Here is a 13,641-nt window from a genome sequence, read left to right as displayed (position 1 = left end):
GGACATGCACTGCCCCTGCAGCTTAAGAAAATAAGTGTCTGTTAGCGATCAGGGGTTACTGCAGATACTGCAGGGAATTGACACAGCCTGCCAGCCTCTGCTGGATTATTTATAGTTACAATATTTTCAAGAAAGTTAGTATATGTGAGATAATTTCCGGTGTGGTAAGCCACAGTCATTTGTTTGCACTGGATCCTTGCCAGGAGGCGATATACCTCATCTTGACGGAAACGATAGGCATTTGATGTGAATTTCCTGACACAGGAGCTCGAGTTTTTATATTTAATTTTCAGAGCGTTCTTCAAATACAAACCCGCTGAAGAATTTTCCCAAAGCCCTCTGAAAAAGCGTGCCTGATTTATTTGCCTTGTTAAATATAAACATTGTGCTTACTTCACTAATATGTTTTCTTGGGAAAATGCTTTTTAGAGACATAAATACGGTATTTCTATATGAGAAGGTCACATTGCTACATTTAATATGTGGATTTTATCATCCTTACTTACAGCAGAGTTAACTAACTAACTAAGATCATCTCATTTTGGTAAAGGAGTGCTCTATTCTGACTTACTTATCAATTCGTAGAACCATAGCATTGAACCATTCCTGGCTGCTTTAGGTAGCTTTGTACTTGCATTGTTTTGAAAGCAAATTCAAAGTGAGCTGTCTCATCTTGCCAGGCAGCTCTGAGGAGGGCTCTGCATCCCAGGAAAGTTGCAGGGACCGGGCAGTTTACAAGTATGGGCTTCTGGACTTAATCCTATTCCAACTGGAAATCCGATAAGCGTTCAGATTAGCTTTAGGGATTAAATTTGTGGAGAATCTCAAGTTTTCGTGCTAAGTTTGGTTGGTGGCTGGGAAGAGCCTTCAGTAGCAAACCGTCTGAGGCACTTGGTACAGAATAGTGGAGTTTTTCTTATCGCAGAAAATTGATATTGTTTTGCCTGTTCTTGTGAGTGCTGTGGTATAGTCAGCCCTGTGAAACACTAATAAAAAAGGCAGTTATCTAATTGATCCATAGCCTCTGCCCGGGGTAGTAGTGACCTTTGCCAGGCAGGCTGTCAGTAAAGTGTGAAGTTGGAGCTTCTTATGGTGTCACGGGTCTGTGTTCTTAGAGGTAAAAGAATAACTTCGGCTGCTGAGAATAATGTGTCTTATCCTTGCAGGAACGGATGGTGGAATCTGAAAATAGATATGCTACATACTAAGCTATCCTGCATATGATACACTGAAAAAGTAACTTTATCATACTTTTCCAAAATCACATTCTGCCTTTGACAGGTGGTGTGTTACTAGATCTCAAAATCTGATTAGCTCACAGCTTTTGTGATTGTTGTTCAACTCTCTCTTTCCCTTTTCCTCCTTTCTAGCAATCTACAACTATGATGCTGTCCAAGATGTGGAGCTCTCCTTGCAAGTTGGTGATACGGTTCACATTCTGGAGATGTATGAAGGTAGGTTGCAGATCACTTCCAAGTACCTTGCAGTAGTGTTTGAAAGTAAATATAGCAAATGAAAATTTTTAAAATGTAAAGTTCAGATTTAGATTTTCAATTTCTGATAAGTATTCCATGACCGAAGTTTACTGTGTCGTGCTTGCTGCATACACCTGATTTTTTTTCTAAAAAGTTCAAAAATATGTGAAATACGGAAGCAGCAGTCATGTCTATGCTGTTCCTGGCAAAGGTTTGTCAAGGTAAGATTTTACTGGCAACTCAAAGCAGCACTGCTAGAGAAAGAAACACTTTTACTTCTGGCTGTTCATTCCTTTTTTCACACCACACGTTAACCTTGTGGCAGGCCAAATAATGAACTGATCCAGATGGAGGAATAAAAAGAAAAGCTTTTAGTTTGAATTAGTTCTTTGATCTGAGACAAGGGAGGCTGTGGTTGAAAGAAAAGGAGGGGGCAGGTCTAATTGTTTAAAAGTAATGCTGGATTAAGTGGTAATATCAAAAACTGGCATGATATGCTTTTAAAAGACACCAGTGATGGAGCTTCTTTGTGCTTTTTAGACTCTCTCTCCTAATACTGTCCAGTAAAGTTTTTCATAACGTGTACCTTAATGTAAAACATCATGCAGAAAGGAAAACAAAATTACTTCTTTATACAAGATGAAAATGATACTTGTTCATGTTTCTTACCTACTTATTAAACTAGACTGTTTAATGAGGATTTCAATATCGGGAATGGAGCACAGCCTTGTAATTATTTTAAAGATTGTACCTATCTATCCCTAGTTCATTTGGAAGGTTGTGTCTATGCTCTCCAAAACCTAAATGCTCTCTCCAAAATATAAATGCAATCATTTTCACAAGCAGCATCAGTTTGAAAGAGACTCGGTGTACAAAGTCTCTTCAGTATCTCTGCTGGGAACGGCACGCTGCTTGTTTAGCAATTTGTTCTTAGCCAATTGTTCTCTTTCCATTCCTCTTTGACCTTGACACTGGAAACAGCCAGCCGGTACCTACATGTCAAAGCAGATTATGTTGCTGATGTGTGTTTTCACACTGATGTGTGTGATAGCGGGGAGTGTTGTGTTGTTTGGGTGTTTTTTTTGGAGGGGGGGGATTAGTGTGTAATGCAACTAATTAATGAGCTGTTTTTGTCAGTGATAAAAACTGTCTTTATGAAGAGTATGCGTTGCATACATTCGAAAATGTTGGAGTATTTTATGTATTTTTACGGCAAGTTTTTTGTTCAGTCCCACTCACTGGTAGCAGTCAGCTGTTTGTAACAGAGTGACAGTCAAGAACACAAAATGAATACCCCAGTGGCATTCCTTTTTATTACCTGAAATGTCTCACTTTGGAACTTCAGCCTGAGAGGACTGATTTGTAAATTGTTTGGGAAAGCAAATGCATTTTGGTTGTTTTCATACGCCGAGCCGTCAGTGTACATCCTAGTTTGTGACTGAGGACCTAGGAATTAACACAGTGCAGCTAAGAAGTTTTCCTGGAAATACAAGCCAAAAATTTGGGCCAGACATTTGTGAATCCAAAGGAAAAGGTGTAGATATCTCTGAGATGGTAACTGTTGTGGATCTAGTCTTGCTTCCCATAAATATAATTAATCTTAAAAACTCTGATTCTTGCAATGTCTTATTTGGGCTTCAAGTGGGCTTTGAAACAGCACAGTATATTTATACATGTGAAGTTGTGGAGGATATCAGTTTTCTTAGACTAACCTTCCTTTAAAACAAAAATACTTGTACCTAGGTGTCTTGGTCTTGATACTCTTGATATTTGTAAACTGCAAAGCAAGCTATTCTTTCCCTTCTTTCTCTGGTTGGCTGTCTGATTGCTGAAGGGCATAAGGTCTTTATACAGAATGACTTTTTCCACTTGATAATAAGATAAATACCACTTATCCAGTTGTTTGCCAAATATTGGCAAGATTGAGCATATGCTGCAAAATCCAAGAGTTAAAGGAAACTTGCTGCCTCCAGAATTTTGAAGAATTCTTCAGTGCAGGCATTACATTCTCTCTGTGGGGATCTGTCCTTGAGTGGTGAGCTGGGGAGGATACGTTTCTGTTCAGGGGAATCATCTCTAATCTGCAATATGTGTTATTATTTTTTGCAAGCTGTGGGAAATGGCCACATTGTGGATAGAAGGAATGTGTGCCCACACACTGGGATTCAGACCAGATTCTTCTCCCGATGCAAATAAGTTTGCATTGAATTTGTTCCTAGTTTGAGTCTTTATAATTCCGCTGACTGCTGTAAGTAAATGAAGCCATCCCTTGCTTTATTTCAGTACAGTGCAGTGGTGTACGTTGTGGTCCTGAGAGGTGGGACGGTACCATGGAAAAGGATCAAAAACGTTGTAGTTAAGCACGTGAGCTGGGGCAGTCTCTGTAACTGCATCACTGTGTATAACATGTAGTTGTCTAAACTACTTTAATTTGAAATTTTTTTTTCAAATTTCCTGGTTTTTTTTTTTTTTTTTTTTTTTTTTTTTGCATATTGCATAAAAACATTTAATGAAGGGTAAAACTGAGGACCTGTGTTCCTTTTAACACAACAACAAAAAGTCTTTATGGTGTTTCTTTGCAAGAGTCAGTCTGCTATCCTTGCTTTTTAGTGAGACTTCAGCTAAGAGACCGTGGTAGTAGCTGAAATTTGCAATGCAATCTTCAACTGGAAAGTTTTTCTCATTTTAGCACATCTCTGCTTAGAGAAAATAGTCAAGAGAAACTCTTAAGTAGTCAGTCATTCCTCTGAAGTTATAGGCAGGTGTTTTTCTGTAAACAAATAACTTGTCCTACACCATTCAATTACCACATAGCTAAAAATAGAATCTAAATCTACTCATCCCTAATCCAGCATGTTACCCATTGGTCCATGATCAATGTATAACCTTCATCCCGTGGAAGGAAAGGAATTTCTTCTTTCCTCCTGATTTACTACTGGAATATTGGGGATTATGATTGACTCATCATCTCATTATTGCTAGAGAAGGGGGCCAAGTGTGTGTTTTTAAAAAACAAATCCAACACCCCCCTAAACTGTAATTTATGGGTGATAGCTCTCAGATCCATGGCTCTTCATGGAACCTTCTTGGCTGAAATATAGAAATGTTGTTATTATAAATAAATAAAGTCCTTCCTTCCTCTATTCTCTGCTTGATTATTGTCTTCAATCTCTTTGCCTTCTTGATGCTCCCTCTGCTAGTCAGAACATAATCGTCTGGGATCGGTAATGTCTGTTTGATAGCTCTGAACATCATCCATGCAGTGTGGATCATAATCTATACCCTTTATGTTCACTGAGAAGCAGGGTTGCTGTTTTCATGCAGGGACCTTCAGGAGAGGAGTCAAAAAGTGGTGCTCTGGGAGCGCGGCTAACCGAGACCTGGGGCTGCAGAGACTTTTGGAAGAGTGTTTGTAGGGGCTGAGTTGGTGCAGGTCTGCATCCTTACTCCAGGGCCGCACAAGGCACCTTCTGGCTGCACGTCAGCATTTAAAAAGGAACAGATCCTTCTGAAATGTTTAGTGTTGTTATTTCCAGAGGACCGAAGGTGATTGGAGACTGTTGGAGAGGGCGAGGAACAGGCACCCAGAGGCAACAGTCCTTGATCATGCACAGCTCTGACACAGCCGAGACAAATGACGAAAGTGAGGGTGGAGAGGAAAAAGCCCTTTGCCTCCTATAGCTTGGAGACAGCGGAAGAAGAGCCAAGCGACTTTCTCACAGCAATGCTTCTCTTCTGTCTACTCATTAAGCAAGGCTTGCTTGAGGGCAGGAGAAGGAAATACAGCAGTTCTTTCACACAGTTGCATTTCAGTGACTTTGATATCAAAATAGTGGTTTAACCCCAGGTGCTGAAGAGAGTCGTGGACTCTGAAAGAGGCATGTGCTTCTGAGTCTGGGGGATCGCAGTGCAGGCTTTGTATTTTATACTTTGCTTCTCAATATTATCTTGACAAGATCTAGCAATGTCAGTACCAGGGCAAGCAGATTTTTTTTCCTTTATCTAACAGAACATTCTCTTTCAGTTTTCCTTTGAAGGAAGGCTTTCTTTTTCTATGACTCGGTCTAAAGAACCTAAATAATATAAAGCTCAAGCACAATCTATGTGATGATTTGGATGAAGATGAACTTCATAGAAGAGAAGACTTTAAAAGGGGTGAAGTGGAGTTGGACTTGGCATTCTTGAATGTATTTCCCTTTGCCATATACATGCTATATGATCTTCGGCCAGTAGTTGTGTGTGCATGTCTGTATTTGCCTCTGTGCTTATCTGTCAGATGATCCGAGTAGTAATTCTGTGCTGTGCAGATAATTTGTGAGCTTTATGGAACAAGGATTGTCACTCTTAACATGTAGCACAGAGCGGCCTGATTTTGATATTCAGCCCTATCAGTGTAACCCAAATGAACGAGATCAACAGATTTATGCTGTAGAATGGTGGTGGGAATGACAATGTGTACTTAATCGCTGGAGAGAGGAAAAAAATACTTCTGTTTCTCTTTGACAGGCTGGTACCGAGGATACACACTCCGAAATAAATCTAAGAAGGTATGACCTCACTTCTCAGTAACTGTAATTTTTATTTCACACCTTGCCAGACCCCATGCAGTGCTGCAATTTGGCTACGCTCCCGCTGTATCTCTTGTCTTAATGCTATGCAGGTCTCCTGATCAATATGTCCTTTTCCTTAGTGATAGAAACAAACGCCCTTGAGCTAAATGTTTCAGAACCATTAACAGGGTACTTCTCCAATGTAGGCATGCATAATGCCGTTTGAACTACGGGAATTGGCTGTTGTATATCTGCATACACTAGTTTATTGCCTTCTTATTAGAGTCTTGGACCTGTACACATCCAACATGAGTTATATATAGTGGTGAGGTTAGGGCTTTGATTTGACTTGGAAAATATTCCAAAAATTATGCATGCATGGATCTCGGCCAGGCCTTTTGAGGTTTGCGAAACCAGTCTGAAAACTCCATGGAAATCTGGTTTCCCGTAGGAATCCTGCCACCTCTCATGTGGTAACATCCTTCACAATCTCTATTTTTCAGGCCTAAAGGGGGATGAAAAGAAAATAGAAGAAGATTGCAGCATTCCTAGAAGGGTTGTTGCTCTTAAATAATGCAAAGTTGGGACTGTTGAATTCTTACAAATGCTGTTATGTGTTGTGAGCTTTTCTAGAGAACCATGGGTCCACAGCATCTTGACAAATGACTCCAAAAATGTTTTGTAGCAAGGGTGCGTGACTGATAGTTTGCAAGATTTTACAGTGTTTTGTATAGGAAGGTGAGTGTCATTATAGTGAAGCAAGGATTTCAGTTCTGAGATGTAGTAACATCAAATATAGTGTTCAAACGTGCAACCTGACACTTCTTACTTTGTTTTCCTGTGATACATTGACTAGCTGACCAAACACACTTGTGTTGTGGGTAAACAGTAACATCAGTCACAGTCACTGTTCTGCTGATCATGCTCTTACCCTCCTTCTCCTGTTTTTTTGTTGAATGCACTTTTGTTATGTCATATGCTCTAGTGCAATTTATTTATTTACTCATTCTATTTATTTATTTTAGGGCATTTTCCCAGAAACATATATCCATTTAAAGGAGGCAACCGTGAAGGACCGAGGGTAGGTTTGATCTTCTTGAGATGTGTCATTGGTAGCAAAACCAATGATGGAATCTGTTTCATTTAAAAGATAAATGAAAAAACTTTGTGGTTATTGTAGTGAGTGCGTCTGGTCTGTATGTGCAGCAGGAGATACCTGTGCTGGACTTCTGGAGCTGCATACCTTCTCCTTTGTACACCCCAAAACAGTTGTAGGCATAGATGCAAGAGAATACTACTTGCAAAAATAAGAAAGGTCTGCTAGACGAGTTAGTAGCAAGGCAGGTCAGTCAAGTTACGTTGAGATCTCTGAGGAGTCCTGCGAATCATAACACATTGCTGGTCACAGCCAAGTAGCCAGCAGGAGTGTGGATTCCTTCCTGCCTTGGAAAACATTTTAGGAAATGATTCCTCATTTGATTCTTACAGTGGATTCTGTGGTCATTATGGTGTGAGGGGAAAAAGCAGCTGCAATAGAAAGAGACTTTAGAAAGTACTTTTTTTTTAATTATTATTTATTAAATAACTGTGGCTGAGTTACCAGGGTGATTATTCAGAACTTAATTTTTGTCCATTTAGGATTTGATCTTGAGTATAAGGTTTCGATCTTGAGTATAATGCCCTTTTTCTATTTTCTCTTTTTTACTTTAGACAACATGAGACGGTGATTCCAGGTGAACTGCCCCTTGGGCAAGAGCTGACTTCCACCCTGAGGGAATGGGCAGTTATCTGGCACAAGTTGTACGTGGTAAGCTTGCTTCAGTGGTTGATATTTAGCAAAGGAAGTGAGAGAAGGGCTACTCCATTCAGGTTGAAATGCAAACAGTGTGGAAGTCTTTTAAAGGCTCTTATTTCCTTCTGTGCAGCCAGAATGTGTGTGTACATTGCAAACGGTAAGGCTTTTAAGAATGGGAGTTTCCAGAGTCCAGTTATGCTGATAAGAGACTTAGATCTGCTGTGTTTCAAACCCCATGTTGCTGGGGCGGGGGGGATTCAGCAGCAGTCTGGAGCGTATGCAGAAGCAGGATTATCTTCAGTTATTAAGAAGATAACTGTCTCATGCTTCGCTGTACTCTGTCCTGTAATTATTGCTTGTTTCAATTGTCTGGCAAATAAAATGAACAAGATATTAAATGATGTCAGATGAGATGAGACCTGGGCCTTTTGCAGAGCACTTTAAGATCTCTAGACAGAACCTGATGCAGAACTGAAGAACTATCATTCTTGTAAAACTGACCTCACAAGGGGCTAAAAAAGTTCTGCTCTCCTCTAAACAAATGTGCGAGCACAGACAGAGTGGCAGTTTAGTCCGTGCCACAGAGTGTTCGCTGAACTTGAATAATTTGTGATGATAGAGCACTGCTGAAGACTTGACTCTCAGCATCAGCTGGCACAAGTCACACTCAGCATCATGTCAGCTGGTTGGGGTTGTGAGTGTGACTCAGTTTGCTGTACAGTGAGGCTTCCTGCTTCACATCCCTCCTGTATGAGGGCAGGAGATCTCGGTGAAGTTGTGCGAGAAACCATGATGTTTTAACAAAACATTTAACAAGGGTGAACCCTGTGTTTCTGGACATCGTGTAGATATTTAATGGAATGCCTGAGCCTCACCCCCGAGTGCATGTACAGGTCAGGTAGGCAAAGGAGAGGAAGAGAGCTAGGGCTGGGGGTGTTGGTGGGACATTTGACTGACCAAAGTCCCACAATATGTGTCATTCTCAGTAGAAAGAATGACAAAGACACTTGACAAAGTTACTCCAGAAAAGTCAGCTCAAGGTAATGCACAGATTCAGTAGTTTTGCTAAAGTTGGTGAAGTTCTTGCTCAAAGAAGCACAGCTGGAATTCACAATGAATTGCCTTCTTTTAAAGGTGATTATTAATGCATGTTCAGAAGAGCCAAGAGATTTCTCTTTGGTCAGTAACGTGTTCAGCCTGCGGAGTAGTATGTGCCCTGAGACTTTAATTAAGATGAGAGAATTGTTTTAAATTAGCTCTAACAATTCAGTTTATCCAGAGCAAGTTTTGCTATTGAAAATTTCACGGGGCCACAAGTACATTTTGTTTGTGAGCCACAAGACCACAAAAATTTGTTCCACCCTCGTAACTTAATGAGAAACCGTATGTGACGTTATTACTGTGTGAAAAGAGAGTTTTATTCCTGATTATTTTTTTTTTTTGCTGAATAACTTTAAGATCATAGCCTCAGAATCTGTTTTTTTAAGAGCAGAAGTCTTTCATGTTCCTGTGCTTAACCAACATCACTCTTAAAATAGTCCTGGAAAATGTTGTGGTTTGAAATGGATTTGAGTTTATTTTATTTTCCCCCTGCAGTATGTATTAAAAGAAAAAAATAACAAAGGAGGAAGGAGATATTTGAGGAGAGAAGGGAAATACAGAGGATTTCTTTATTTGGCAGCATTTCATTTCACTTTAATTTCTGTGCTTTGCAGCAGACATTGTACCAGGGGGTATACCTCCACTGCAAAATAAATACGAAAATGGGCAGGGGTTTTTAACTTGGGCTGGTTAATGGGAGTTAGCTAATGTAAACAGGTGCAGAGATAACTCAGGGTTAGCTCATGCCAAATTAAGATATGCTCTGAATTTCCCTGAAAGCTAACCCAAGTTTTCTTCCCTTTTTAACTCAGGTTAAGAGTACATTTATTTTTGCCTTTGTTTACTAAATATGTCAGCAATATCTGCCTTGTATCAACTATAGGCTCATCTAGCTTCCGCCAACCCCTTGACATGGGCCCAAACTGAAGGAAGATGGCTATTTATAGCTCCCTTTACATTTATATTCTCAAGGGGCGAATGATGAGTAGTTCTTATCATTCCTGTTCTTTGCAGGGACCAGAACGGGGCTGTAACTGAGGTGAGCCCCTCGTTCTGCCGTGTGGGAGCAGTTGGGGCTTGTGGTTAAACATTAACAGCCCTGATACAGCTAAGTGACATCAGTCAGCTGCCACCTGGATGAAGCAGCAATATACAGTTGACCAATTCCCACTAGCTGTTGGGTGGGATGTAGCCACAAAAAAATAATAAAAAAAAACATTTTGGAGTTGCATAACCATACACTTTTTCCCAGATGATCAAAACTATGGCACTTTCCCTCTGAAAATGAACTGCGCTTGACTCTCAACATAAGACAGTTGTAGTAACTGGCTAACCATGCAGAGATAAAACAAGGATGAGGCCCGAATTCCTTCTTGAATCTTACAGCTGACACTTTTTAAGGCTTACTTACTTACCTAAGCAGGTACAGCTGCAAGTATGGTGGCTTACTGCATAGCTATCCACTTCCTAATTGCAGTGTCAGCCTTGGAATCTGGGGCTCTGTGAAAGAGATGTACAGGTATGACTAATTTTATTAGGGCGGAACCAGTTAAGAGCATAAAAAATATTTAATTAGAGATGATAACAGTAGAAACGGGAGGAGGAAGCTCTTTAACAAAGCAGGTTTTGATGTCCTGCTCAGTCAGTGCTTTGTAATTACAGATGCTGAATCCATAGCAAAAGATGAAAATGCAGTGACTGCAGCAGAGTGGAGCGAGTACCGGGGTAGATGAGGCAGGTGGTGTCTGGGAAGCTTCCTTCAGCCACATTATCTTTTAATTGCATGTTTGGATGATCCTTGGCCTGGTGGGTTCTAAACAGCTCCTGTCGGACTGATAAAAGTGAACTTTGAGAAACCTCTGTTACCATTTTGCCTGGGTTAGTGCTTGAGAGCATGGAGTGAGTCAGGCCCGGGTTGCGCTAAGGTCTATGCAAATATAAACAAAAACGAGTGCTCTGAAGAGCAGACAAGCTTCAGCCTTATTTACTGATAGGCACCAGCCAGGAAGATGATTGTGTTTCCACAGAGCTGCTCTGATTTCCATGAACTCCTCTCTGGAGGTCAGGCATGGACATGGCAATCCAGGTGTGAGTTACCAGTAGGTAGAGCGTGGACCTTGAAATATTACATGCATACTGGCAGGGAAATGTATCCCGAATATTGCTGCATTTTGTTACCATTCCTTTTTTTTTTTTTTTTTTTTCACTGTAATGGATTTTGAGTGCCTGTCGGGACAGGATAAGGAGCAGGCAGCCATGAAAATGCATCCATGGACTCAGCTCCCTTAGCATTCTGGTTTTACGACATAGTTGCTAGCACTGTAAACAGTGGTGGAGGCAGAATTTGGATTAATCAGGTTTTTCATGTTGTATTTTGGTGATGAGATCTTTTTCATGTGTACCAAATAGGTTGAAGAGTTATTTTGGCTGGTGAGAGCTGTAGGAGGGATAGGTGTGAAGAAAAAGCTTATGTGGACATCAGTGTCATAAGTAGTTATGTTTTGGTATCACCTTTAGACTTTCAAAAGCAAATGAAGTGTTTGCTTTAAAGAGTCTTACTATCTAAACAAGCAAAACAAACGGGACATGCATAAAAACGTCACACAACATCACACATTCTGAGTGGCAGACCCTAAATCTTAAGACACTTAAACCTTGGCAGTGCAAAGTGCTGGAGAATTTTCTCCATGGTCTAATCTTGTATTGTCATACGGTGCCTCTTTCTCAGATATTTTTAGTTAAATGCAACTTGTGTGGATTTGGTCAAGTACCTTTCAGGAAGCTTACTGACCTCATAGTTTTCAGGCTATCACTAGGTTGAAATTGTCCCTTGTTTTCTGTAGGATAACAAGACAACACAGTTCCGTCACGTCCAGCAAATGACTTACAGTCTGATAGAATGGAGGTCGCAGATCCTGTCTGGGACTCTTCCCAAAGATGAACTGGCTGAACTCAAGAAGAAAGTCACTGCTAAAATTGACTACGGTAACAGGTAAACTCCAAACTATGTCCCAGGGGCAGGAGAGAATCCCACATCCCACTGAAAGCTCTGGAACTGTGTTGTGAGAATGGATATAGATGTTTATTAATACAAAATGGTGTAAATAACCACACGAGGAGAACACTGAATCAGGCTCAATGTTTTCCCTTGGAAAGGGGATAACAGCTTTCTGTTCCCATCAGAACATGGCTAACCTGGCAGGTGGGCACATAGCAGTTGGTTCTTCATATGCCAGCATTCTCTTTAACTTGGCAGGAAGCCTAACCTGTCTTAATTCTGCAGAGCTGCTGGCACAGGGTGGCATTTCCCATGGAGCACAATTTGTGCCTGGCTATCTGGAGCCAGGATTTGGATACTGCTAATGAACTAAACTGCTTTATCAGCAACTGAGTAATGCGATTCTATAGGCCACCAAAAGTGCACCTTTCATCGGTTTATACAGAACAGAGATTGTCTCCAGAACTCATTTATCTACCTGTCAGACTTGATTCAGGTCAAATAAGTCAATTAAGAAAAAAGCTTATGGCAAAGAGTAATAATTAGCCATAACCCATAAGCTTTGTAGTTATACCTACCTGTTTATTTTAAATACGTTTAAGTGAGAACAGAGGTGGTGTCATCCTAGCATAAAGTTACCTGACTAATTATTTTTCCCTTTAATGGGAAAACTAGTGGTGGGGGAATGAGAGGACAGCATTTCTAGATAGGAAAACCAGCAGTGTGATTACTGGAGTCAGTTTGCTGCCTAGAGCTTGGTCAGTGGTTTGTGCTCTTTGTCACCTCTGCTTCCTATATATTATGTCACGTCTTTTGTCCTCTGGTTTGCATGCTGCTCAGGATCCTAGGTTTGGACCTGGTTGTACGAGATGACAATGGGAACATCTTAGACCCAGATGAAACCAGCACAATCTCTCTCTTCAAGGCCCATGAAACCGCATCCAAAAGGATTGATGAAAGAATCCAGGAAGAGAAGGTACATCTCTTGGTGCTGGCTTTGCCCTCTTCAAGTAACTAGTACCCACTGTATTTGTACATTCTTCTTAAGGATATTGTGCTACTTGGGCAGCATAACTAAGTTTATGTTGTTTTTAATGGGAGTACTGTCCTTCTTTGCAGTCCCTGCAACAGAATTTGGACCTCCGAGGGCAGCCAATATTCAACACAACACACACGTATAGCCTGTATGTAAACTTCAAGAATTTTGTCTGCAATATTGGAGAAGATGCAGAGCTGTTAATGAGCCTCTATGATCCTGACCTCTCCAAATTCATCAGGTAGGCTTTTTTTGTATGTACAGAAGCAATTTAGTCATTGTAAGGAAGCCAATGCAAGTTAGAAAGGAAGAGCCAGCAGAGTAGTTTTTCTCAGTTCTGTTGGTTGCTGCTCCAGTGGTGGTATGGAAGGGGGTTATTTGACTTCTGGTAAGAAACCAAGGTTCTGAGCACATGCACTCCCCTTCGTAAAGCTGGTCATTTCTGTGATACATTAGTGAAATCCCAGATTGTCTATGTTCTTAAATTTCCCTAGTGTTTTCACTATATTTGAGACAATTGATTCATTGCTTCCCTTCTGGTAACGTATGGGCATGATATTTGCTGTCACGTCGGTGCAATTTCACACCTACGAGCTGGTTATTTAGTACTGGTCAGGGAAGATATGAAAAACTTTATCAAGGAAACATGTAGGTGTCAGGCACCCTCTGTCTCCATCGCTGAAGTT

General features: G+C 40.7%; 1 protein-coding gene across 2 annotated transcripts in view; it reads left to right on the top strand.

Moving 5' to 3' along the window:
- Window positions 1–13,641, top strand: part of DOCK5 (dedicator of cytokinesis 5) — a 110,504-nt gene that overhangs the window by 45,816 nt on the left and 51,047 nt on the right. For both annotated transcript variants that reach the window (XM_040538166.1, XM_040538167.1), the window contains 7 exons: window positions 1,371–1,454; window positions 5,982–6,022; window positions 7,051–7,106; window positions 7,736–7,832; window positions 11,765–11,913; window positions 12,760–12,895; window positions 13,039–13,196. In XM_040538166.1, coding sequence (XP_040394100.1) covers window positions 1,371–1,454; window positions 5,982–6,022; window positions 7,051–7,106; window positions 7,736–7,832; window positions 11,765–11,913; window positions 12,760–12,895; window positions 13,039–13,196 — 721 coding nt within the window. The remainder of the gene's footprint in view (window positions 1–1,370; window positions 1,455–5,981; window positions 6,023–7,050; window positions 7,107–7,735; window positions 7,833–11,764; window positions 11,914–12,759; window positions 12,896–13,038; window positions 13,197–13,641) is intronic.

This window comes from Cygnus olor, chromosome 27 (genome assembly GCF_009769625.2).
Source record: "Cygnus olor isolate bCygOlo1 chromosome 27, bCygOlo1.pri.v2, whole genome shotgun sequence".
Taxonomy (NCBI): domain Eukaryota; kingdom Metazoa; phylum Chordata; class Aves; order Anseriformes; family Anatidae; genus Cygnus; species Cygnus olor.
This window is presented reverse-complemented; position numbering and strand designations above follow the sequence as displayed.